The sequence below is a fragment of the Ambystoma mexicanum genome, chromosome 6q (assembly GCF_040938575.1).
Source record: "Ambystoma mexicanum isolate Mex_15411 chromosome 6q, UKY_AmexF1_1, whole genome shotgun sequence".
NCBI classification, from domain to species: Eukaryota; Metazoa; Chordata; class Amphibia; order Caudata; family Ambystomatidae; genus Ambystoma; species Ambystoma mexicanum.
Genome location: NC_090937.1, coordinates 1,638,717,531 through 1,638,742,508, shown reverse-complemented (window position 1 = coordinate 1,638,742,508; position 24,978 = coordinate 1,638,717,531). Strand labels below are relative to the sequence as shown.

Genomic DNA, 24,978 nt, shown 5'->3' with positions numbered 1-24,978 from the left:
GAATCAAGCTCCACCGCTTCTACTTCCGATAATGGGACCCGTTTCGGAATTCTTCTACGCCCCTCAAGGGGGAAGTTTTCGTCGAGTTTACACTTCTTGGAGGATTCCGGAAGATCTGCGGCCTACCTCAATGGACATGGCCCAGGACAAAGGAAGCTCGACGCCCGGATCCAAGCTGTTCAGGAACTGCCCTGGATGCGGATTATATAACGTTTTCAAGGAGGACGAGCATTCACAATGTCTCTACTGCCTCCATGGGGACAAGACGCACGTGGAGAAGGACTGTGCGTTCTGCAAGAACCTTTCGGAACGGACCAAACAAGATCGTCGTTCCCGCCTCGCCTCCTGGCTGGAGAAGGACACAGCAAGTGAGAAGACGAAGAAGAAGGTTGAGCGGGCTTCTAAGTCCTTTGAGGGCGCACCGGCGACGGGGGGCCCAACAGAAGGCCAAGCACTGCGAGTCTGTGGGCTCCGGGAGCGCCGATAGGTCAGGCTCTTCGGTTGCCAAACAGGGCGCTACTTCCCCGGCACGTTCGACCACGAGCCAGCGCTCTGGTTCGGGGAAGAAGTCCGAGAACCCGGGTAGGCTGCTGGAGCGGACCCGGTCGATCTCGAAGGGGGAGCGAGGTGTTGACCCTCCCCTCAAGGCGAAGGCCCAGGACGCACCTAAGGTGGTGAGGGCCTTGATCCACCCGGCTAAGGCTTCTACCGGAGTGCTCTACTCTGCGACCCTGGCGGAGCCGGCTGAGACTACGCCAATGGAAACGGCTTCTGGGCCCAGAGTATCCCTGCCTCCGCGGAGGGAATCCTCTTTCCAGCCCACCGCTAAGACCCCGTGAAGTCCCCGGCTGAAAGAGAGGGGGGGGCGGTGGCCGCTACAGACTCGGAATCAGCCTCTGAGGAGGAACTGGTGGAGACAGAGAGGGGCCTCAACGAAAGGTCCATAGGCCTCAACGAGAGGTTCATAAAACTCAACGAGAGGTTCGAGAAGGTTCGATCCCAGGGGACGGTCCCCGCTGACGTGATCGAAGATAGCGACGAGGACGATGAACAGGGCTCAGTGGAACAGCCTTCCCGTCCGTCGCAGCCATTGCCCGAGCCCCAGGATAGCTCGGCGGCCATTTTGTTGGCAATCCAATCCTTATGTACCGAGATAAGGACGAGATTACCACGGACCCCGACGGAGGATCCAGAACCTGGCCCGTCAGGAAACCCTCCGAACAAGCGGAGAAGAGTCCACCCCTCTCTGCCCTTTGTGCCCGCGAGGCCGGTGAACCCCTCATCCCCCTCGCCGGGAGAGGATACGGCGATGGATACGGCGATGGGGTCGGACGACGGCGGCGGCAATGACACAGCAGACATCCCGTCACCACCCCCGCAGGCCTGCCCAGCCGACGAGGTTGGCTCTTTCCACGCCATGATAACCAGGGTATACAAGCTCTTCCAGCTCTGCCCTGAAGAACAGAAAAAGGAGGGGTTTCTGTACCAACGACGAGAGGCTAAGAGGAAGACGGTCCTCGCGGTGCCTTTACTCGACGACATCTGGGACGAGGGGCTTGCCGTCCTCAAGAACCCTGCCACAACACCCACCAAGAGGGACAGGCACGAGAAGAAGTACTGAGTCCCCGATGCCGCCCCCTTGTGCCTCAGGGCCCAGCCCACGCCAGACTTGGTCGTCTCGGCAGCGGCTAAGAAGAAGGCAGCGGGTGCGGCGTCTTCAACTTCCACTTCCCCGCCGGACAGCGAGGGCAAGAAGTTGGACTCTATGGGACGACGGGTCATCTCGTCAGCGGCGATGACAATTAAGGCGGCCAATGTCTTAGTGATCGTAGCCCGCTACGACAGGGATCTCTGGTTCAAGATAGCTGCCCTGCTAGATTTCCTGCCTGATGAAAAAAGGGCAGAAGCCCTAGAAATTCTGAAGGAGGGCGAGGTGGCGTCGGATCCCACCATTACGGTGGCAACGGACATTGCCGATACCGGATTTCACCAACTGGGCAACGGAGTTTGCCTCCGACGACGAGGATGGCTCAAGGCAACAGACTTTCACCAGGACGTCCAGACCAGAGTGTTGGACATGCCGTTCAACGGCAACAACCTCTTTGGTAAGGCGGTGGATGAGTCTCTACAAGCCATCAAGACTGACTCGGAGACGGCCCGAGCCCTTGGAGTGCTTCAGCAGCGATGGCCCTTTCGGAGCGCTGGAGGCAGACAGCGTGCCTCCAAAGGATCCAGCGGTGGCTCCTCCTACCGCCAGGCGGCCCGCTCCTCTTCCCAGGAGGCCTACAGAGGTCGCGGCAAGCAAGGGGGTGCCCGCCGTCGTCACCAAGGAGGCCAAGGCCGCGTCCAAGCAAGACTGACCCGGCCGGTGGGGAGGCCGACTGACGAAGTTCGTCGGGGTGTGGGAGTCCATCTCCACCGATCGTTGGGTGTTGGACACCCTGGCCAATGGGCACTCACTAGAATTCCTAAAGAAGTGCCCTCACATTCCTCCCGTGGCCAGGAAGGAGAATCACGTCCCTCAACTGCTGTTGGAGGTAAAGGCGATGCTTAAGAAAGGAGCCATCGAGCTCATCCCCAGGAGGCTCTGGGGCTCCGGAGTGTACTCAAGGTACTTCCTCGTCAGGAAGAAGACAGGCGGTTGGTGCCCCATCCTAGACCTGCGTCAGTTAAACAAATACATCAAGGCGCAGAAATTCAGGATGGTCACCCTCCAGCACGTACTGGGACAGCTGGAGGAAGGCAACTTCCTATCGTCGCTGGACCTGGAGGATGCCTACTTCCACATCCCCATTCTAGAAAGGCACAGGAAGTTCCTCAGGTTCGTGGTTCAAGGACGCCACTACCAATTCAGAGCTCTACCGTTTGGATTAAAGTCGGCACCCAGGGTTTTCACCAAGTGCCTGGCACCAGTGGCAGCGCGGCTGCACCTGCAGGGGATCCGAGTCTACCCCTACCTGGACGACTGGCTAATCTGGGCAAGGTCAAGGGAACTTGCCGTCGATCATACGGCGAGGACCGTCCGGTTGCTCACGGAGCTGGGGGTCTCCATCAACTACCCCAAATCCCACCTGGTTCTGTCACAAGTAGCACTGTTTTTGGGGGCGAAGCTCGATACAGTGGAGCGATTGGCCTCCCCTTCAGAGGAGAGAACCAAAACCATCCTGGGCAAGGTACGGCGATTGTTAGCCACGGACGTGGCCAGGGTGAGGTCCATCAAGTCCCTTCTCGGGATGATGTCCTCATGCATCTACCTTGTACCCCTTTGCAGACTTCGGATCCGTCTGCTACAGGAGTTCCTCGACGCCCGCTGGATTCAGGCGGGGGGCTGCTTCAAGGACAGGATCCCCCTCGACGAGGGGTTCCGTCGGGCGATCCTATGATGGGGCACCCGGGCTCACCTCACGACGGGCACGGACTTTCAAACCCCAGCGTTTCAGGAGATGGTGACTACCGACGCCTCTCTGGAGGGTTGGGGGGCCCACACCGGAGATCTCCACGCAAGAGGCCTTTGGCTCCCGGAGGAGAGGTCTCTTCACATCAACATCTTGGAGCTCCGTGCAGTGTTCTGGGCGCTCAAGTCGTTCCTCCCGTCCCTCAAGGACAAGGTGGTGAGGATCTTCACCGACAACACCACCACGATGTTCTACATACGGAAACAGGGAGGCACCAGATCCCCAGCCCTATCCAAGGAGGCCCAGGATCTGTGGCACTGGGCCGTCGCCCAGGGGATGTTTCTGGTTCCCTTCCACCTGGCAGGAATAAAAAACACCATTGCCGACTCACTCAGCAGGGTGTTGCGCTTGTGCCACGAGTGGGAACTGCGACAGGATCAATTGGATCGACTCTTCCAACAATGGGGCAAACCCCAGATCGACCTGTTCGCGACGGCGACAAACTCCAAGTGCCAGAGGTTCGCCAGCAGGTTCCCACAGCCGAGGAGCATGGGCGATGCTTTCTCGTTCCCTTGGGACGGCCTGTTTCTATATGCATTCCCTCCGTTGCCTTTGCTGCTCCGCCTCATCAGCCAGCTCAAGATGTCCAGGTGCAGGATGATCCTCGTCGCACCGGCGTGGCCGAGGCAGATCTGGTTCCCGGACCTTCTGAACTTGTCAACGTCCCCGCCAGTCAGGCTGCCGGCTGACGCGGATCTTCTCTCCAGAGAAGGAGGCGCCATTCTACACCACGACCCACAGTCGCTGAACTTGCAAGCCTGGCTCCTGCAGCACTAGAGTTTGCAGGGTACGATATCCCGGCTGATTGCAGAGAGGTTCTTGCAAAGGCCAGGGCGTCCTCAACTCTCAAGTGTTACGGTCATAAATGGAAGAGGTTCTCTGTCTGGTGCCGTGCACAGAAGATTAACCCTCTGCGGATTACGGCCCCTCAAGTGCTGCCGTACTTACTGTCGCTGGCCAAGGCTGGACTGGCTCACGCCTCCATAAAAATACATCTGGCTGCCATCTCCCGATATACCAGGACTATGGGACGGGCTTGCTTGTGGTCTCATCGCCTGGTAAAGGAATTTATGAAGGGACTATTCCGTTCATTCTCGCCGGTGAATGCTTCTGCCCCGGCGTGGGAACTTAATGTGGTGCTGACCAGGCTCATGGGAGCCCCATTCGAGCCTATGCATTCGGCGCCCTTGAAATTCCTGTCATGGAAGACAGCGTTCCTCATGGCCATCACCCTTGCACGACGAGTGGGAGAGATTCAGGCCCTATCTTGCAAGCCTCCATACTTGGCTTTTCATGACACAAGGGTGGTGCTTAGGACGCACCCCTCCTTCATGCCCAAAGTGCCGTCGGACTTCCACCTCAACGAGCCCTTGGTGTTACCAGTTTTCTTCCCGTCGCCTTCGACGGCCGAGTGGACTTTGCACTAGCTGGATGTAGCTAGAGTGCTGAAGTTCTACGTGGACCGCACAAAGAGTTTTCGAAAGACATCACAGCTATTTGTGAACTTTGGGTCTGTGAATCAAGGAGAGGCTCTCTCGAAGCCTTCCATTTCCAGATGGCTCTCCGGCTGCATCATGCATTGTCACCGGTTGGCAAACCGACCGCTGCCCAGCCGTCTGAGAGCCCATTCGACCAGAGCGATCGCTGCTACCACGGCGTTCCTGTCTGGTGTACCCCTGCTGGACATCTGCAGGGCTGCTACGTGGAGGTCGACGCACACCTTCACAAGATTCTACTGCGTCGATCGGGACTCCAGGGAGGAGTCCAGGGTCGGCCAAGCAGTGCTGCGCAACCTGTTCGCTTAAGGTGAGGCTGGTGAGGAGGTAAGAGATGCTTAATGTTGAGTTGTTGTATTGCTTAATGTTGAGCTTGTTGCCACCTCCCGTGGTTGTGCATGTGTATACTGCTATGTATTCTTTTATTCATGAGCATGTGAATCCATGCCAGACCCCATGCTGGAGAAGGAACAAGTTACTTACCTGTAACTGTTGTTCCCCAGCATGGGTCTGGCATGGATTCACATGCAAACCCTCCCACCTACCCCTCTGCGGCTCTTCACTTGGTCATACTGCCACTTGGCGTGCTACCAAATCTGAGGATGGCTGCCGGAGGCGGGGCTTAGGGAGAGGGCAGTCATTGGCTGGGGGCAGTATGACCCAGAGATCAGTGATTGGTTACTACTAAGAAAGACAGATCAGAAACGAAACTGATACTGATTTTTTCTTTACCGAGGATTCCCAGCCTGATGACGGGGAATATTCATGAGCATGTGAATCCATGCCAGACCCATGCTGGAGAACAACAGTTACAGGTAAGTAACTTGTTCCTTATGGGGATGATGAGGACCAAGAGGAGGAGGAGGAAGAGGACGACCCAGATACATACAGGGTAGATTCCCCGGTAGTGAAAGAGCCATTGGTTACCGACTATCCTGTCGACAACCAGCCTCAACTGAATGAAGTCCTGTCCAGAGCGGCACAGCACTTCCACATTGACACCCAAGGTGCTCAGGAAGAGAGGCCTTTGCAGAGGAACTGGTGGGAGAAAGGAGACCGGTTGCTCAAGCCATCCCTATCCTTAAGTCAATACAAAGGAGGATAGACCCTTCCCTTGTTAACCCCAATCTCACTAGGGCAGTAAACCCCAGAATTGAAAAGCTTTTCAGGGCAGCCCAATCTGACCCACTGTACATAAGGGGACATCTCAAACCGGACTCCCTGGTTGTTACAAACACCCGTAAGAGGGCGGGAACACCCTTGTCATCGTCCGAAGCTCCCCCCGACAAGGATTTATGGCTTGGGCAGGAAAGTAGCATCCACTTCCGCCTACCAGGCAAGGATTGCCAACTCCACCACCCTGCTGGCTAGTTGCAACTGCCACCAGTGGGAAGAAGTTGCGGCTCTCATAAACTCCGCCCCAGAACCCTTAAAAAGCCAAGAGGCAGAGGGGAGAGCCGTGTCAGGTTGCATTTTAAAATCAACCTTTGATGCCGCGGATAACGTCGGCAGATTAATTGCTGAGAGCACGGTCATCAAGAGGCATGCTTGGCTACGGCAGTCTGGTTTCAAGGCCGAGACCCAAGCATCATTGATAGATAACCCGGTGGAGCCGGATCTATTGTTTGGAAAGGCGGTCGAGGACGCGCTGAAGAATGCCAAGGACGAGTACGAGACACTCAAGTCCCTAGGGCAACTAACCAACAAACTCCCTAACCAGAGAGGGAATGGCATTTTTCGTCGGCCTCGCGGACAAAACTCCCAAAGAGGCTCAAACTATTCCCAAAGCCAGGGTACTCCATGGAACACTAACCAGCAGTCTACCCAGAGTTATGGCAGGGGTAACAAAAGAGGTCGTGGTAGGGGTAGAGGCAGTCCCAATAAAGGAGGGGGCACACCTCCACCAAAACAGTGACGCTCCATTCAGGGTCCCTTCTCACGCATACCCAGTAGGGGGACGCATTTCCATCTTCACCCAAGCTTGGGAAGGGATCACATCAGACAGATGGGTGCTGTCCACAGTCTCTGCAGGATACTGCATAGAACTCCTAGAGCGTCCCCGAAACCACCCTCCATGACAAAGAATACACTCCTTAGACCACCAGAAGATCCTACTCGAAGAGATCGAAAATCTTCTTGCAAAGGACGCAATAGAACTCGTCCCGGGACACCAGGTAAACAAGGGTATTTATTCAACTTACTTCCTTGTGCCAAAAAAAGATTTGACAATGCACCCAGTATTGGATTTACGGCCTGCAAACAAGTATGTCATGCCCCAAAAACTTCGCATGACTACTCTCCAAGAGGTAATTCCCCTCCTAAAAAAGGAAGATTACATGGCAACATTGGATATGAAAGATGCCTATTTTCATATTTCCATGTTCCCAGCGCACAGAAAATATCTGCGCTTCAAGGTGGACAGTCAGCACTACCAGTTCAAGGTACTGCCCTTCGGGATAGCCTCGGCTCCAAGGGTATTCACCAAGGTACTGGCGGTGGCGGCGGCACACCTACGCAGGGAGGCAATCCCAGTGTACCCTTATCTGGCCAACTGGCTCATCACGGGCGAGACCCCAGTAATTTGCAGGACAAACATTCAAAGAACTATCGACCTCCTCTTCGAATTGGGCTTCTCCATAAACGAGAAAAAATCAAGTCTGGTGCCCAGCATCTCCAAGCAGTTCCTAGGAGCTGTTCTAAATACTGAAGAGGGGTTGGCTTTTCCTTCAGAGGAAAGAATTCGGAATATACTACTGCAAATTCCGCAATATCAAACCGGTCACCAGATAACAGTACGCAAAGCAATGCGTTTGCTGGGCATGATGGCGTCATGTATTTACCTGGTCCCCCACGTGCGCCTGCACATGCGTCCCATGCAAGAATGGTTGGCGAAACTGTGGTCTCAGGCAAGTGGTTAGTGGGACTATCTAGTGGTCGTTTCACCAACACTTGTACAAAGCCTCCACTGGTGGACAAGAGACAATCTATCCAAGGGGAAACCCTTTTACGATCCCGAGATACAGGCGGTAGTCACAACGGACGCATGCCTGACTGGATGGGGAGCTCACCATCTTCACCACACAGCTCAGGGTCTCTGGTCTCACACAGTGGCCAAGAATCACATCAACCTGCTAGAGCTTCTGGCAGTTTTCAGAGCACTTCAAGCGTTCGAGACCCACCTACTCCGGACGGACAGCACGACAGCCATGTTCTACCTGAACAAGCAAGGAGGGACTCGTTCGCCAAATCTGTCCAGACTTGCCCAGAAAATTTGGATATGGGCACTCAGACGGAACATCTTTCTGTCATCTCAACATGTCCCAGGGGATCTCAATTCTCTAGCGGACGCTTTGAGCAGAGATCCCCTTCCGGAGGAACACGAATGGTGTCTACACAGAGAAATTGTAGAAGATCTCTTCTCTCAGTGGGGTTTCCCCACTATAGACCTATTCACCACAAGCGAAAACAGACAGTGCCCAGGATTCGCATCCAGGTTTCTCCAACCAGACTCCCTGGGGAACGCCCTGTGGATGAACTGGTCAGGGATGTTTGCGTACGCTTTTCCACCAACTCCTCTCATCAGGAAGGTGGTGAACAAGATGAACAGAAAGTCGATGACGCTCGTCCTAGTTGCTCCCATGTGGGCGAGGCAACCGTGGTTTCCACACCTACGCAGACTTTCGGTGTGCAATCCCATCAAACTCCAGGGCTGGTACAATCTTTTGTCCCAGCACCAAGGTCAGAAGGTGCATCCTCTACCCAAATCCATGAACCTAGCAGCATGGCTCCTGAGGTCATAGAGTTTGGACATCTCAATTTACCACAGAGGTGTATGGACTTCCTAAAAGAGTCTAGGAAACCGAACACGAGGCATTGCTACTTCGACAAATGAAAGAGATTCGTTATCTGGTGCCAGAATAAACAAATCAACCCAGTTGATTGCACTCCTTCCACAATCGTCACATACATGCTCCACCTGCTGGACGCAGGGTTGGTTTTCAACTCACTAAAGGTACACCTGGCAGCACTGTCAGCGTACACTACCTCACATAGCAAAGTGTCATGGTGGAAGGTACCCGTGGTTAAAGCCTTCATGGGGGGGAGTAAAGAGACTTCATCCTCCTATATCTAACCCACCACCAGGATGGGACCTGAACGTGGTGCTATCTAAACTCATGGGCCCCCCCTTCGAGCCCATGCATAAAACAAGTCTCAAACACCTGACCTATAAGACTGCCTTCTTAGTAGCCATTACATCCATAAGAAGGGTCAGTGAAATTCAGGCTCTGTCAGTGCAGGATCCTTTCTTTACTATTCATAAGGATAAGCTGGTTTTACGGACACACCCTAGGTTCTCACCTTAGTTTATCTCTAAATTCCATGTAAACCAGTCAAAACCCACAAAGCTCGGCTGAGGTTAAACTACACACCCTAGATGTGCATAAGGCGGTCCTTTACTACATAAACTGTGTAAACAAGACCAGACCGCTTAGGAAAACAGATCAACTGTTTGTCTCTGTAGCCACAGGCAAAGAGGGAGATCGCGTCTCTAAGGGTGCCATCTCCAAGTCGATTGTCAACTGTATCCAGTTGTGTTACTCTATTTCTGACAAAACTTTGCCTTTTGCGCCCAGAGCCCACTCGACAAGAGGCATTGGAGCCACTCTGGCTTTCATTGCGAATGTTCCCCTTGACACCATTTGCAAAGCAGCTACTTGGAGCTCTATTCACACTTTTACTCAGCACTACTGCATTGACACCCATTCCAAGACAGATACTCAAGTGGGACAAGCGGTTCTAAGACATTTATTTGCTCATGACCCTTCTCAAATCCCACCTCCTTCTAACACTGCTCGCTAATCTATGCACAGCATGTGATATAAGCAGATTCCACAAGCCTCAGAAGGGATACATTACTCACCGTAATCGTATTTCTGATGCTTGTATCTGCTTAGATTCGCATGCGACCCACCCTTCCTCCCCTCTGAGAGAAGGTGCATGGATGCTTGTAGTCTTATCTTATCTATCTTCTATCTGCTTGGATCATCTGTACTCACGTTACTCCTCATGCTACCTCATGTCAGAAAAAATACAATCTGAGGGTCCTAGACGCGTGAGGGATCATAGGTACAGTGGACGTCACACTAGGGATAGTATTACTGGCACGCCCTGTGTCGACGCCCATTTTTGAGTTTCGAAAAACAAACTGTAATACTCCGCAGCTTCCACTAGATGTCGGCCTATGCACAGCATGTGAATCTAAGCAGATACAAGCATCAGAAATACGATTACGGTGAGTAATTTATCCCATATACCCCCACCCACACAATTATGTCATCAGTGAAGGCAAAGCATCCAACTCTAAGTTTCCCCAATCTTGAAGGGAAAACGCTTGATGAAATCTCCAAGGTCCAAAGATATGACATATAAAGATTGTATAGAGTGTCGGCCAACACACAGCCTTGCCGCATACCCTTTTCCTGCCTCACAATCCTTGAGAGCTCTCCCTCCACATTAAGCCGAACTCTGATATTAGTATTGTCATGAAATAGTATTAGCATATTAAGAAGATCAGGATCAATTTCCCAGTCCTATAATTTTGTCCATAGACGTGCCCGCTGCACCCTGTCAAAAGCCGATGATTAATCGAGGCTGGCTATGTGCAAGGAACCTGCCAGACCATTCTTCACGGTTGTCATACATAGGGCAAGAAGCAATCGACTCTTTCGGAAGCCATTCTGATATATAATATGCAGAGCCTATGTGTTGAGTCTGCCCATTTAGTTAAATCCATCACACTAGGCCAGACAATATTTTAGACAATGTATTGATTAAAATAATCGGGCTATCACTCAGTGGAGAACTTATTTCCCCCTTGTTATATTTGGGAACTATGATTGCCTCAGACCATTAACGCAGCATTATCAACGTCGCCGCTACCTCAGTGGAAAGAGTATACAAAATGCCGGACCAAAGACCCAGATCGCCTTTTAAGAGAGAGTCCGGCATCTCATCTGGGCCAAATGCCCCAGAACTATTCAATCGATGGATAGCATATTCAATATCCTCTGTATCAAATGTCCTCTTTCAAAATTCCCCCCTTTCATACAGTGAGGGATAATCATCCTGTTTATCGTTTCTAAAAATGAGAGGGAAATGGTTCAACCAACTCATCTCCATGACACAGTTGGCCTGACAATTCATTTGGTTGTTATTAGTGTTATTCAGAATCTGCCATATTGCAATTACATCCTTCTTTACCGTAGTGTTCATAAGCATTTGTTTGGACTTGACGTAGGAAGAAATCCTATACGCCTTAACCAGTTCTAGTAGGTTTGTCTGTGTTTTCTTAAAATGTATTTTTCCTTATATGACAGGTCGTCCGCGACTCTTACCTTACGCACCTCTGCCTTCATTTTCTTTTTCCTCTCACCCTCACATCATGTTCCTCATTTGTTTTCTTCTTTACAGGCCTCTCGTCTCCCAATGTTTACCACAGCGAGTGCTAGTCTTTCAATTTACAATCGTGCTCGAGAATTGCTCGGGCGCACAAAACACCTGCCTTTCCTCAGGCGACTAGGAATGCCAACATTCCCCAATACAAGAATGCACCTTTCTCTGATTTACACTGAGCTAACTTTATTTCCTGCACCATTCTCAGCAATATCTCTACATGCAGAGTTATTAGTACCTTCCCATGCACCTTCACATCGAAATTGCACAGTATGTTGCGCATGGTCACTATGTCACTTCTTTCCAGCCCAGCGGTAAATATATAATGTAAGGTTCTGGACGATACTGGCACAAAAAAGGTCACTTGGAAGGATCATTTCTCTTCAAAGAGCTCATTTATTATACAAATATACCACCTTGCCATAAAACCTGCCAAATCTTTCTTTGTGATTCCTTCTTTATTACTTTATTTGCACTCATGGTATGATCAATATCAATGATGCGATCAATGAAGCGATCTTCATCTAGTGGGCAGGAGGTCCCCACCGATCAGGATAATACTGTGCTGATGAGATGTGCTCCATTTGATCAATTCTTCTTCTAATGCTATTATAATGGACATAGCAGCATCCACCCTAGGATTGATGTATACATTAATCAACAACATGTCCACGGCATTCTCCCTTTCCCCATCCTCACTCTCACGATTACAAGCAAAGGCAACCAATCAGGCCGTTTCAAGATGGCTATAAGGAGCGACCAAAAGGGCTCCAATAATTGCTCTTCTTAGCATTGCAGTTCTCAATCCAATAGCTGTCTATGATCATGAATTCCACGAGCCCGGTCTCTTGCAGCATTATTATCTCGTATTTAGTGGAAAGGATTTCCTTACATTCATTCAGGAAGCTATTGAAGCCCCTTGTATTACAGCATAGAAGCCTGGTCAGTGTCATGTGGACGATCCCAGAGTAGAGGCGAGCCACGATCAATCAGCTCCCTTCTCAGTACTGTGATCAAAAGTCACACATCTCTCCCACCCATATCAACTCTACATTGAAGGTTGGGGTGACTCTCAATCTTATATTCAAGCGTTGCTCCCGCCTTCAACCATACTCTTTGTTTACACACTTCAAATCCCTTCTGCAAGAGTTCTGATTGAGAGGAGAAAGCAAGATCACAAATTAGCTGACAGTAAAAGTGGGCCAGGTCACTATCGTCATATAAACTTAATGTCGGATGAAGAGATCTCACTTAACCTCGGAATTAAAAGGACAAGTATGTGCGTCCTATTGAAAGGAATATCAGACACTTGCCTAAAAACTGATTCAAAACATAAAATCCTTTGAAGTTTGCTGCTGCCTACCGCCCCCCTTCCCTACAAAAAGGAGGTTTGTGGTAGCCTTCACCAACGTTGATCCATCAGCCTCAGCCCCCATTCCTGCATCGCTCAGACCCTCATGTTGGGTTTGGAGTACTACTGACACACAGGACGGAATGGGCACATATTGCATACTGTTCTGTACATTCTCTGGTCACACCGTAGTCCTACCGGCAGGTAGTATGTAAGCTGGTTCAGCTACTCAATGATCTCTCCTGTATGTAAATTGAAACTGTGTTCTCCAAGTTTATGCGCCCAGATGCCTTTGGGCCCGGCGGACTTTATAAATAATAAAAATACAAATACAAACACAAACAAATGCTTCTGCCATGGTCGGCCCAACTGCACACAGCCTCCACAGCACTCTGCTCCAACGACGCCTCACACCTGCAGGCACATTGTAAATAGTCCATGTGCTCTGTTGAAAGAAGATTGCACTACAACAACTGCTGCTGCAAAGGCTATGACGTATGAGTTACTGCATGTTTGTTTATTTATTTGTAATGCGCGCCAGACCTGAAGGTATCAGGGCGCAGGGTACAAGAACTTTTTCAGCTTTGAGTTTACAAGTTTACAATAGTACATCGGTATAATACAGTAATAAAAACAGGGTGCATATATATTTACAACTTAAAAAGTTACATGTTACATTTGTACAGAGATATAATACATGGATCAAAGGTTAAAAGTCACTGCACTCGTATTGAATGAATCGTATGACCCTGCAAGTTGTTATGTATGAAATATATCAAATGCATTTAAAAAGAATGGTCTACCAGACTCTAAATTAGAACAACATGGGCCTGTACCAGTTAATAGTAATCAAAAGGCAATAATGCATTGAGTAATCGATTTTAAGGTGAAAACCAATTAGCAGACTAATCAAGAAAGATACAGCAAACTAACTTGGCACTGAACACCACAATTGGAAAGAAATACCATAGAAAATTGGATAGAATTGAACGACGTTGGTGAAGATAGGAAACTAATAAAAGATCTGTCCAGGTCTGATTCCTCTGAAGCAGGCTCTTTAGTAGATGGATATCCCGCAGGTACAACTGGATATCACGTGTGTGCTGCAGCTTAGGAGTACAGTCACAGTGACCTGATCTCCCAGATATGAAGGACGTCTCCCATGTGCCACCACTAGATCCCATAGCCACTGTCTGATGCTGTCAGATGTCACAGATAGACCTAATAACTCACTGCATCTCCCAGGAGTTTTAAAGATGTTATTGAAATTTACAATAAAGAGGCATCACCAGCTGTTGCTCTCAGTGGATGGGTCCTTCAGCATGAAAACTGATGGGGTATCAACAGGATTCCTCTCTATCTCGCCTTCCCATGAACCTCATCCATGGCCCATGCGTCCGTAACCCTGGTTAGTGCTATCCATTGTTGACTTCTACCGTCTAATTTCTAACCTATTCTAATGATGTTTCCCTAAAGGCATGCTTGGTGACTCCCTCGGGACTCCCTAACGTTCCTTACTCTCACCCGAGGTTAGTGTTCTAATTAGTAATTGAGTGGTGCCTTGTAATTAGTCTGTAAGATTTACTTGGTTCCACTAATGACCATTATTACTGTGCCCTTCTACTCTACCTGCCCCCGTCCCATGATTCTTCCCCACCAACATTTTGTTCCTCCGATGTTCCTCTCCACTTTCTTCTGCCTCCGCCCTTTGATGTTAACTCTTCCCCATCTCCTCCCACTCTTCTACCACTTTCCCATCCACTACTACCCACTCTACCACTACTTTTCAAACTCCTGGGCTTCTCCTGGCCCTTCAGCTGCTTCTGGTCTCTCGTCCTCAGGTTGGCCTCTGGTGCATGCCTCTGGCGCGTTCTCTCTAGCCTCTGTGTGTTCTTCCGCTCTTATTGGCACTTCCTCGGTCTCCATTTCTGGCGTATGCAACCGACGGAAGTAGCCGTTGCTGGTTATCTCTCGTCCATCTCTTTCAGCGGTTATCATGGATCCTTTTGGCTCCGAGTCATATTGAATGTCTATCTATCTCTTGTTATCTTTGGCGGCCGAGGACGGGTTTGCCTATGAAAAGTTGTGGCTCTTTTGCTCTTCTCTATTGGTCCACCCATCCCTTTGCCTTCCTTTTCCTCTCTTCATCTCTTTCTCTTATTTCCGCTGCCTACTATTCAGTGTAGTCATTAAGCTGTAGCAGTCGCGTTCAGGGTTTGTACCTCATCATTATTTCCATTGGAGTCTTCCCCGTGGCATCGTGGGGGGTGTTCCCGTTGCTTCTCAGCATCTGACACACAGCTTGAGGAAAAGGTATCTGGTCAATGAGTGCTTTCTGCTGGGTTCGCTTCATGCTGGATATAAATCGTTCCACCATTCCATTGGCCTGTGGCCAGAGCGGTGGGATCCTCTGATGCTGGAAACCTGCCCATGGAATGGGGGTCCATTGTCTGTTTTCACGATGTTTGGTATCCCCCATTTGCTAAACAGTTTATTGATTACCCCTACCCCTACCACGCTGTGGATTGCCATGGATTGTACTCGTTTTACCACTGGGATGTGCAAGTATTCGCCCATTGCCACTAGCAGGTGTCCCCCTTCTTCTAGAGGGCCATAGAAGTCCATTGCCACTCACTGGCAGGGACCGTTGGGTAGTGGCACCATTTCTAAGGGACATGGGGCCGTGATGATTGTTGTTGCCCTCTGACGGGCCTGGCAGTGTGTCAACATATCGTCCACTACTGCGTCCATGTAGGGGAGCCACACTTGGTGATGTAGTATTTTCTTCGTATTCGCCCGCCCTCTGTGACCTTCATGTGGCAGATTCACCATTGTCTTCACAAGGCATTTGGGTATTACAAGTCGATTCCCTCTCAGGAGGATCCCTTGTTCCTTTGTGGCTAGCTCTCCATGTATCTTGGACAGCCTCTCTAGTTCCTTCCTGTCCACCTGTCTGTTCACTGACAGTTCCTTCCTGTAGTTCCTCCATTTATTTGCATTAGTGGGTTGTACTGCCGCTTTGATGGTGTGATCACTCTGACTCTTGTCCGTGAACATTTCGAGAGTGAGTGTCGGGGGAAGTGCGTTCTCCGACAGATATCGGATGTAGTGTTCCACCCCCTCTATCTCATGTTCCTGAACTCTGGGTGTCTTGATAAGTAGTCTGCCGAGTGTGGCGTAGTTGGGAAGGTATTGGGCGCAGTAACCAGCCATGCCCAGGAATGATCTGAGTTCTGTGACCTCTGTCAGGGTGGGGGGGTGTGAGGTGGACGATCTCGCTTACTTTGTTTGGGTCGGCCGCCCTGCCCTGGTCTGAGAAGACGTGTCCAAAGAATCGCAGACGAGGCTGGTTGATGTCTCATTTGGCTCTGTTGAGTGTGAGGCCTGCCGCCTGGAGTATCTCGCAGACCTGTAGGAGCGCTTTGTCATTTTGTTCCTGTGTCATGCCAAACTCGAGGATGTCATCACTGTAGTTAAAGACAGCAAGCACCGGGGATATTAGTCCGCGTATGGTTTCTTGGAATATCTCAGCTGCAGAGGATATTCCAAAATTGAGCTGTTAGTAGCAGAACGGCCCTTCGTGTGTCGCAAATGTGGTGATTGGTCTGGAGTCCGAGTGAATGACCAACTAGTGGTATCCCTGGTTAAGGTCGAGCTGGGAAATGCGTGCAGCTTGGTTCAATTTGATCATTATGTCCACTATGTTTGGACCGGAGTGTATTTCTCTTCGAATAGCAGTGTTCTGAATGTGCATGTCAACGCAGAGGCATAGTCGACCATTTCCTTTTGGCACTACCACCGGCGGTGATACCCATGGTGTCGGGCTGCTTACTATCTCTATAAAATTGTTTTCCAGGAGTAGTTGTAGTTCTCGTGACACTTGTGCCTGCAGGTGAAAGCCCACTCTACGTGGGTGTTGGGGCACTGAGACCACTGTTGGGTCTATGTGGAGGGTGATTACTGAGTCTTTGAGCATGCCCACTCCCCCAAATAGTGCCAGGAATGCTGTCATGATTCTCTGGAATGTCATTTCTTGGTCCATTAGCACTCTTTTGTACCTGTTGGGAGTCCTTGGACAATCTCGTATAGGCCGTAGTGTATGTCTATGAGAGCTAGGGCTTGAGCAGTGCGATAACTTAGCAGGCATCTTCCCGTCATGGGGCTCCATATGACGTGGATGTTTGTGGGTACTTTCCAGCCCTTGTGTTGTAGGACACATTGGAATTGTCGCGTCGACTGGAGTGGGTGTGCCGCGCCCCAATGGAATATCCGTGCCTGGGAAGGGCTTAGTGGATAGATACATTTTATTGCCAGGTAGAGGTTCACATTCATGACATTTACGGTGGCCCCTGTGTCTACGATAAACTGGTGGTTCCATCCTCTTATTTGAATGGTGACCTTTGGGGCTCTGCTTTCCTCTGTCTCCGCACTGATCAGTCTCACATACTCTCTGCTGTACCGGTCCTGGGGTTCATAGCTTCCTTGATCATGGGCATCGTCTCCCCTGTCAGCCAATGGGTTTTCGTATGGATCCGTTATGTACCTGGTGGGTGAGGTTTTTGTAAAGGTCCACACTGTGGTCAGTCTAGTACAGTTCAGGTTGGTAGGCATAGAGTTTGGAGGGGTTTTGTGGGTACGGCCGCTATTCATTATATTGTTGTAATGGCCGCAGTACGAGATCTTCCATTGCCCTGATCACTCTACTTTGGTCTTGGAATGATGTGGTATTTCTTCCTTGTGGTGGTCTCTGAGTATTTTTTCTGGGTAGGACCTGGCTTTGAATCCTCGGGGTAGGTCTTGGCGCCTGGCCATTCTTGGGTACGTGGGGGGCTTGTAGTGTGGGAGCATCAGGAAATTTTCCCTCCACATTGCTTGAAAGTGGTTGTCTTGGCCACATCTCATGCACTTCTGGTCTAACGCGGGGCACTGTCCTTTGTGGGGGTATTAAAATCCACATCTGTAGCATTGTCTGTCTCCTCGGGGCCTTTGATATGGTCCTCTTTGTTCTAATCTGACTGTGTTCCTTGGTGTCGGGCGCTTGTTGATGGGGTGTTGTATACTGCTGCTACACTGTCTCTTTTCTTTGGATTCTTGATGGCTGCTGCTTGTACATCTCCTCTTTCATAGACCCTGGACAGGTCTAATCTTTCTGGTAGTGACAGTGGTTTTTTCCAACAGGTGTTTACGGAATACTGATGAAATACACCCATCTATGATTCTGAGTCACAGTAAATGATTTTCTTTTGGAGGACGAATTCCCCTATGGTCTCTTGGGGTAACAGGGCGCACTGATTGAAGGAGTATCTTTCGTAATCACGTTTAGGTAATACAATCTGTTGTCTATTTATGGCAGCAATCTTTAGTGCGTGTGTGTGGCCTATTCTTGGGATGGGATCGTCTTCAGGATATCTTTTATTTACCTGTGAGGTTGGTGAAAATGTCCGACATGTTCGATGAGTTCTGATATCCTATTGCTCTCATGAAATCATCAAATTCTTCCATCCACTCCTCCAATCTTTGTCCTAGGTCGTGTTGTGGCTCAAGTGAGAAGGGCTGGGTCTGGCGCTGCTGTGCTCCGTGTTTGGCCTCCTTTCAGTGTTTGTATGCCCCTCTTTGGCCCCTTTTATTGCCCTTTGACAGCTCAGCTCGCCCCCTGTACAGCGTCTTTAAGCCCCTCCTTGGCCTCTAGACCTCTGCTTGGTGCTCTCGGCGACGCTTACTTGTACCAGTCTTGCCTCCTGGGTTGCCCTCCACATGGTCTTCGTGCCAGGTCTTTCCTGACTCCTCAGGAAGGCGTTGCATGAGAGAACGTTGTCTTCCTCTTGCTCCGTTGCTGCTGCTCATTACATGGAGCTCCTCCTCGGCTCGCCGCCGGCCCATGTGGCTGTGTCAGCGCTCTGCTTGCCGTCCGCTGATCTCCAAAACAGGCTGCTTGCCGGAGGCACTGGTGGGGTTGCCTCATCGCCAGATGTTATATCCCATCCGGCATGCTCACCCTCATGTACGACACAGAGCCAGCATGATGTTCAACTTCCCTTTATTCTTCAATCATAAAACTGCCTGAGTCCTCCCCTGGCCATCCCCTTCCACTCTCCCCCTTTGTGCCCTCTCCGCATCACGTGCGCCCCAGTGGCGTAACATAAGCTCTGGGGGCCCCCTGCAATCCATGCTGAGGGGGCCACCCCAACTCGGCAACAAATCACGCATCGCGCCACACTCTGGGCTGCCCTAGATTACCACGCTTGCGCAATACGCACAAACGTGTTGCTGAAGGGTTATGCCACAACCTGCAGGAGAAAGATATACATATGTGTTTTAATGCCATATACAGCACACTTTCTGAGACTAAAAAGCCACAGTGTTTGCTATTGTTGTGTAGGGTAACAGCAATCCAAAACATGCAAGTCACCAACGGTGCACATGAACATTAATGCTTTGCTATTAAAAATGCCATGCCACAATGAAAACATGTCCAACAGGCTGCACAATGTAGACCAGTGTAGACACTTAATAACATTACAGTAAAGCATCCCAGGCCACATAAAGACATACCTAGACTGGTTGCACCAAAATGCCAGTCGAATCAATAAGACTCATCAAGAAGAGAGCACACATTCAAGCCTGTGTCTCTGCGGCCTCTAACAACACAGCCAAACTCTTTAAAATCGGCAAGGAACTGGCCATTCCTATAGCGGTTTCTACCTCTCCTGTTTCCTCAACAGACCCTCTGTACGGCTTTGGCTCTCCTTCTCCGCGAAAACTCAGGACATCCTGTCCACTATCTCCTCTTCCTCTCCCTCTGCCTCTCTCGCCCCATTTGGCCATCTCTCCCTCTCCTCCTCCTTTCTCCTCTTTCTCCCTGACACCTGAAACGGTTTCTAGACAAGTCCCTTCTATGGAAGTGTCGTCGAAACAGGTGCTCGCCTGCTCCTCCAGAACCATCAAGGACCACATTGACACGATCCAGCCTTGGCCGAATTCTGTAATCATTCTTTAACCACTGGAACTTTCCCCTCTCCCAAATTCTTGGAAAAGCTGGCCAAATGCCAGCTTACTCTCCACACTGAATGTGTTGGTTGTCTCCATGACCATCAGTCTGGTTTAAGAGCTGCCAGAGGCATGGAAACTGCTCTCCTGAACACCTGTGAAGATCTGATCTCTAACCTTGATTCCAGCATTCCTTCTGTCCTCATCATCCTGGAAATTTCCTCTGCTGCTTTCGACACGGTCAACCACGCCATCCTGATCAATTGACTCCGTAAGAACCTGGGCATCGTGGATCAGGCCCTGGAGTGGCTGACCTCCTTCGTCTTGGACCGCCCCTCCCAGGTCCAACTTTGTCCCTTTCACTCGGCCACCTCTCTCTACATGTGGCGTTCCACAGGGCTCTATCCTCTCACCCTGGTTTTTCAACTTCTACTTGGCTCTTTTGACCCACCTGATCTCTACCTTCTCCTCTTATTTACAGTGTTATGCGGATGACACTCAGCTTTCCTTCAAGCTACCCTCAGCCTACTCTCCTCTCTCGCTCATTCCTGTTGTCATCTTTAACTCCACACGCTCTTTCTCTCCTCACATCTCGGACGTTGCCATGAAGTCCCACTACCAGCTGCACCTCCTCAAAGGAACTCTTCCATTTCTCACTTTCCCCCAGAAGCACACTGTCTCCATAGCTCTGGTTCTCTCTAGGCTGGACTACTGCAACAGACACTTTCTCAATCTGCCTTCCTCTACTCTCCCGCCTCTGCAATTAATCCAGAACAGGACTGCAAGACTTATCCTTGGCCTCAAGCCCAGGACTGTATCTCTCCAGCCATGAAATCTCTCCACTGGCTCTCGGTGACTGCAAGGATCAAGTTCAAGACCCTTTGCATTGTCCACAATGCTTTCTGAGGCTGGGATCCGCACTACATCCAACACTATCTTCCAAAATACTTTCCTTCTCGAGCACTAAGGGTTAGATGCTTCTCCAGGCAGAGAGTGGGGAGGTAGATCCTTCTCCCCTGCAGATGCCTCCCTCTGAAAATGGCCTCCCTAGCCCTCCCAAACTTGAGCCGGAAGCCCTGAAGTTCCGGAAGCAGCACAAAACATTCCTCTTCTCCTCTGCTTTCTCTCTCTCTCTCCCTTCCCTGCTGACCTACCTGTCTGCTGTACCAACTGGTTGCTTGGCTACCCTCTGTCTCACTGAGTCCAGGCTCTTTCTTGATCAGTCACCCTCGCACTGCCTCCAGGCCTACCATGCAGTTAGGGGCTGTAGCTGTAACCCTACAATCCCTTCTTCCCCCTGCACTACCCAGAGTCGCGCTGGCCTGGCGGCACTTACTCAGAGCATTGCTGACCTGTTTTCCCCTCCACTCTCCCTTGCACTCCCCCCCTCACTTTCCCCTTCTCGTTCTTGCACGATCTGAATGACACAAGGCTTATTAATATCATTTGTCTTGTCCTCCCACAGTTTTCCTTCTCTTGTCTTGTCGTGGCTAAAAACACTTGTGTAAGGTGCGTTATATATGACGTATCATATCATAACATATCATTTTATCATAGATGCCCAGAAAAATATACAGTGCCGCAGTAAGAAAGGGCTAGACTGGCAGAACCCAAATGCCAGTCTAATCAGGTACTTACACTTAGCAGGACTGCTTTATCAGAAATTCCCAGTTAAAAAAAGTCATACCAAACTGAGGAATGACTAGACTGGCTGCACCAAAATGCCTCTCTAGCCACTAATACCACATATCATGCCTGCTTTGCATGGACATGGACGACCATTATGATTTATTGCACAACCCCACCACCCCACACATCCCTTCTCCCTCCCATCCCCTACCCCAACCTCCAAAATCAGCTAATTGGCCCAGAATTACCTCCACGTCCCTCTTCCTTGTCCCGTTTTTACGTATGAGGCTCCTTGCATCATTGGTAAGTACTGGAGGAAGAGAGGGAATAGGGATAATGAAGATTACAGGTAGCTAAATCAGGCATTACCTTCATGTACCTCTACCTCATCCCAGTACTTGTGTATGAGGCATAGTGCCTCATACACAAGTACTGCCTCATACACAAGTACTGGGATGCGGAAGAATAGGGCTAGGAGTAATGACGATTACCAATAAGTAATCAAGGCATTAAACACAAGTAGTGGTGCAAAACCATTGAGCTGACTGGGATTCAGCACTCCCCCCCCCCCACTGAAATTGTGGGCTATGTTGACTTGACCTGGCTGAACTACAGAGCAGTTGCCGGACAGAAAAGGACACAGATGTTAAACAGCACCTGGGTTTTGCCATTAACAAGGGCCCGGCCCAGTAATTACTAATGTACAGCATTTCACTGTTAGTACATGCGTTCAAATGCCACATTTTTTAAGCAATTGAAATTGTGATGTGGGTTTAGTACTTGCATGTCAGAGGAGTGATTGGAAGGGTAGAGTGGAAACAGGAGACCAGTCATTCTCACAGCAGCCCATAAGTGGGTTCTTTCAGACCTAAAGGAGAGAGTTAACTGCTTGTAAAATTGCACTAGAATAGTCTCATTAAAATGCGTAAAGAAGTTAGATGCCCCCACGCAAATAAGTTTGTTCCTCCCCACCACACGTGAAGTTAGCACCTCTCCCAACATTTGAAAAGTTAGCCCCCCTGAAATGTAGGTTTTGTTGCGCCCCTGAACACAAGCACACACACCACTCACCATATATACACATGCACACCCAGCCATCCATATATTTAAGAGTGCACCCAGGAACCCGCATTGCGAGTTCTGCTTGCGGGTTCCTGACAGCCCTACCTGGCGGGCTGTGCGGCACCCGCAAGCATAACTCATAATTGCGCCGGCACCGTTATCAATGGTGCCGGCGCAAACATGCTACCCACCCCCATTCTGCCCTATTGGGCAGAATGGGGATCGGGAGCCCGGCAATACCGCCACCCACGAATGGGCAATTACCGGCCCATTCATCTCGTAATGGGCCGGTTATTGCCCAATCGCGGGATGCGGTGCAGGAAGCGGGCATGGCGGTAGTCATGCCTGCTATACAGGCACGGCTACTGCCATGCTCGTAATGAGGCCCATTCTTTCTTTTTGAAGTCACTCTGACTTCATAAAGAAATGTTCCTTTAAGGACTGAACCATAACGGAAATAATGTCTTTATGAAGGCAGAGTGACTTCAAAAATAAACTATTTATTTTTGAAGTCATAGGGCTTCCCCCACCCCATGACATGGAGGCCTCCAGCCTAGGGTCTTCATGTCACGGGGTGGCGGTAGCCATCAGAATTTTTGTATTCATTCTGCCTTCATAAAGAAATAATTTCTGTTACAGAAATCATTTCTTTATAAATGCAGAGTGAATTCAAAAAGAAAATGTAAAAAAAAAAAAATTGTGCAAAAAAGAATTCTTTTTTTTACTCCAAGTGGGGCCCCCTTACATACCATGTGGTCGTGGGGCCCCCTGCACCGCAGGGGGTGCGGGGGCCCCTGTTACGCCAGTGGTGCGCCCCCCTTAAAGGATTTGCGCATGTCTTTTCTCTCCGCAATAAATGCCTCGCCACTCCTTTCGGCATGTTGGTTTTTTGGCCCACTACCTCCGCCTCTGACCTCACCCAAACACTCTCAAAGGTTCTGCTTTCTGTGGGCTCATGGGTCCAATTCCTCTTACCAATCTCTCTGCGCCGAAGGTGTTACCTTTAGCAAAAACATTAAATAGATTGCTAAACCCTGCCCACTTTTTCCATGTGGGCTTCCTGCCTAACGTAGGTAATAACGGCACGGGCAATGTTCAAGTACGTGTTTCGAGTTCCCCCAGTAATATCATTCTCCTAGGGTGGCCTGGGTCTGTGCCAGCATTCCTTGGTGGTCTAGGGGGTCAGCTCGTGTGTGTGGGTGTCCACCGGCGCCGGGCTGTTTCCCTGGATACCGTGTAAGCTCACGGCTCTCTCTCTTGTTTGCCGAGCGTCTCAGCTTTGACTCCACTGGGCTTGAGCTGCTGCTCCATCATCAAGTAAGCAGCTCATCTTGGTGTTTGGGGTTTCTCTTCACCCATCTTTCTTTTGCATACATGCAAACACTGGCACGCGTATTGACAAGAAGGCATTGCATGAGAGAAAGGGGTGCTGTTGTGAAATGTGCAGGCACAAGTGAAAGGGGTAGGAATGTTGGCCTCTTTTAGGGCCAGGACGGCCTCTAGAACCCTTCTTTCTCCTCCCAACTGCCCGCGAAGAGGGGTTATTACAGAAAACCCTGAACCCTCAGTGATCTATGCAAAGCGTGGCCATCGCTGCATCGTGTATCTCCTTGCCATCAGGTAGCCAATGGCACGTGTGAATGGGTTAAACATTGTGATGGAATACAGATGTGAATTCATGTGCTTGGACCCTGGTGGGAAGAAAGCGCCCTTACAGAGTTAATCTCACAATGCAGATTTCTGAATTCATGAGGGAAGCACAATGAAAACAGTATCAGAGGTCAATGAATATTCAGTCATAAAAGCAATCCATGACATGGCGTAACAATGTTTTACAGGCCAACGTCCATACAGCTGTGGGCCACCCACTGCATCACTTTGTGAAATGGGGAAAAAAAATAGACCAGCACACAGGCAATCCCACCGACCAAGGAGTCATGAATGTGGACGTGCTCCTGTTTTGGGTAAGTGTGCCATGCATCAAACTACATGGTATGTGTCTGCCTCGTTGCCTCTTAAAGAACGTAATGTTTGCCCCTGACCAGGCTCATGTATGCATATAGATGTGCCCTTCGTTGGTGTCATCACACTAAAAGTTCTGCTTGGACCAGAAATATAGAATGAGGGAACACTGCAATAGAAGGGCATGGAGCTAAACATGTTTGAGTGAGTTCATACTGGCCTTTGTTTTAAAAAGGCCTGGCAGAGCATTGCACAAATTCACATTGCAACACTTTGTTTTTCTATTTTCCAGGTTATTCTGATGGGCAGCCGACGCTCCCTTCCATTAGACCAGGTACGTTTTAAGTCTTGTTACTTAAAAATTCCAATTAATTTACTGCATTTACTTTTTCAGTAACCCCCATTGACCCAGCTCCGATCATAACAAAGCGTAGATAGCAGATATGTTACCCTTTCATATTAATATTTAATTTATAACATGGTCCACGGTAGCGGCCGTGTAGTTATGGTTAAGTTGCTAAACCCATAGGAAGACCACTTTTTCGGCGGCTTATAACTTTGCTCCCCCTGAAGGAATCCTCAC

General features: G+C 49.9%; 1 protein-coding gene across 3 annotated transcripts in view; it reads left to right on the top strand.

Annotated features, from left to right (window-relative positions):
- Positions 1 to 24,978, top strand: part of LOC138516938 (uncharacterized) — a 159,116-nt gene that overhangs the window by 76,819 nt on the left and 57,319 nt on the right. For 2 of the 3 annotated variants that reach the window (XM_069632413.1, XM_069632412.1), the window contains exons 2-3: positions 24,272 to 24,397; positions 24,688 to 24,729. In XM_069632413.1, coding sequence (XP_069488514.1) covers positions 24,319 to 24,397; positions 24,688 to 24,729 — 121 coding nt within the window. In that variant the 5' untranslated portion in view covers positions 24,272 to 24,318. The remainder of the gene's footprint in view (positions 1 to 24,271; positions 24,398 to 24,687; positions 24,730 to 24,978) is intronic. The other variant, XM_069632414.1, reaches the window with a different exon arrangement.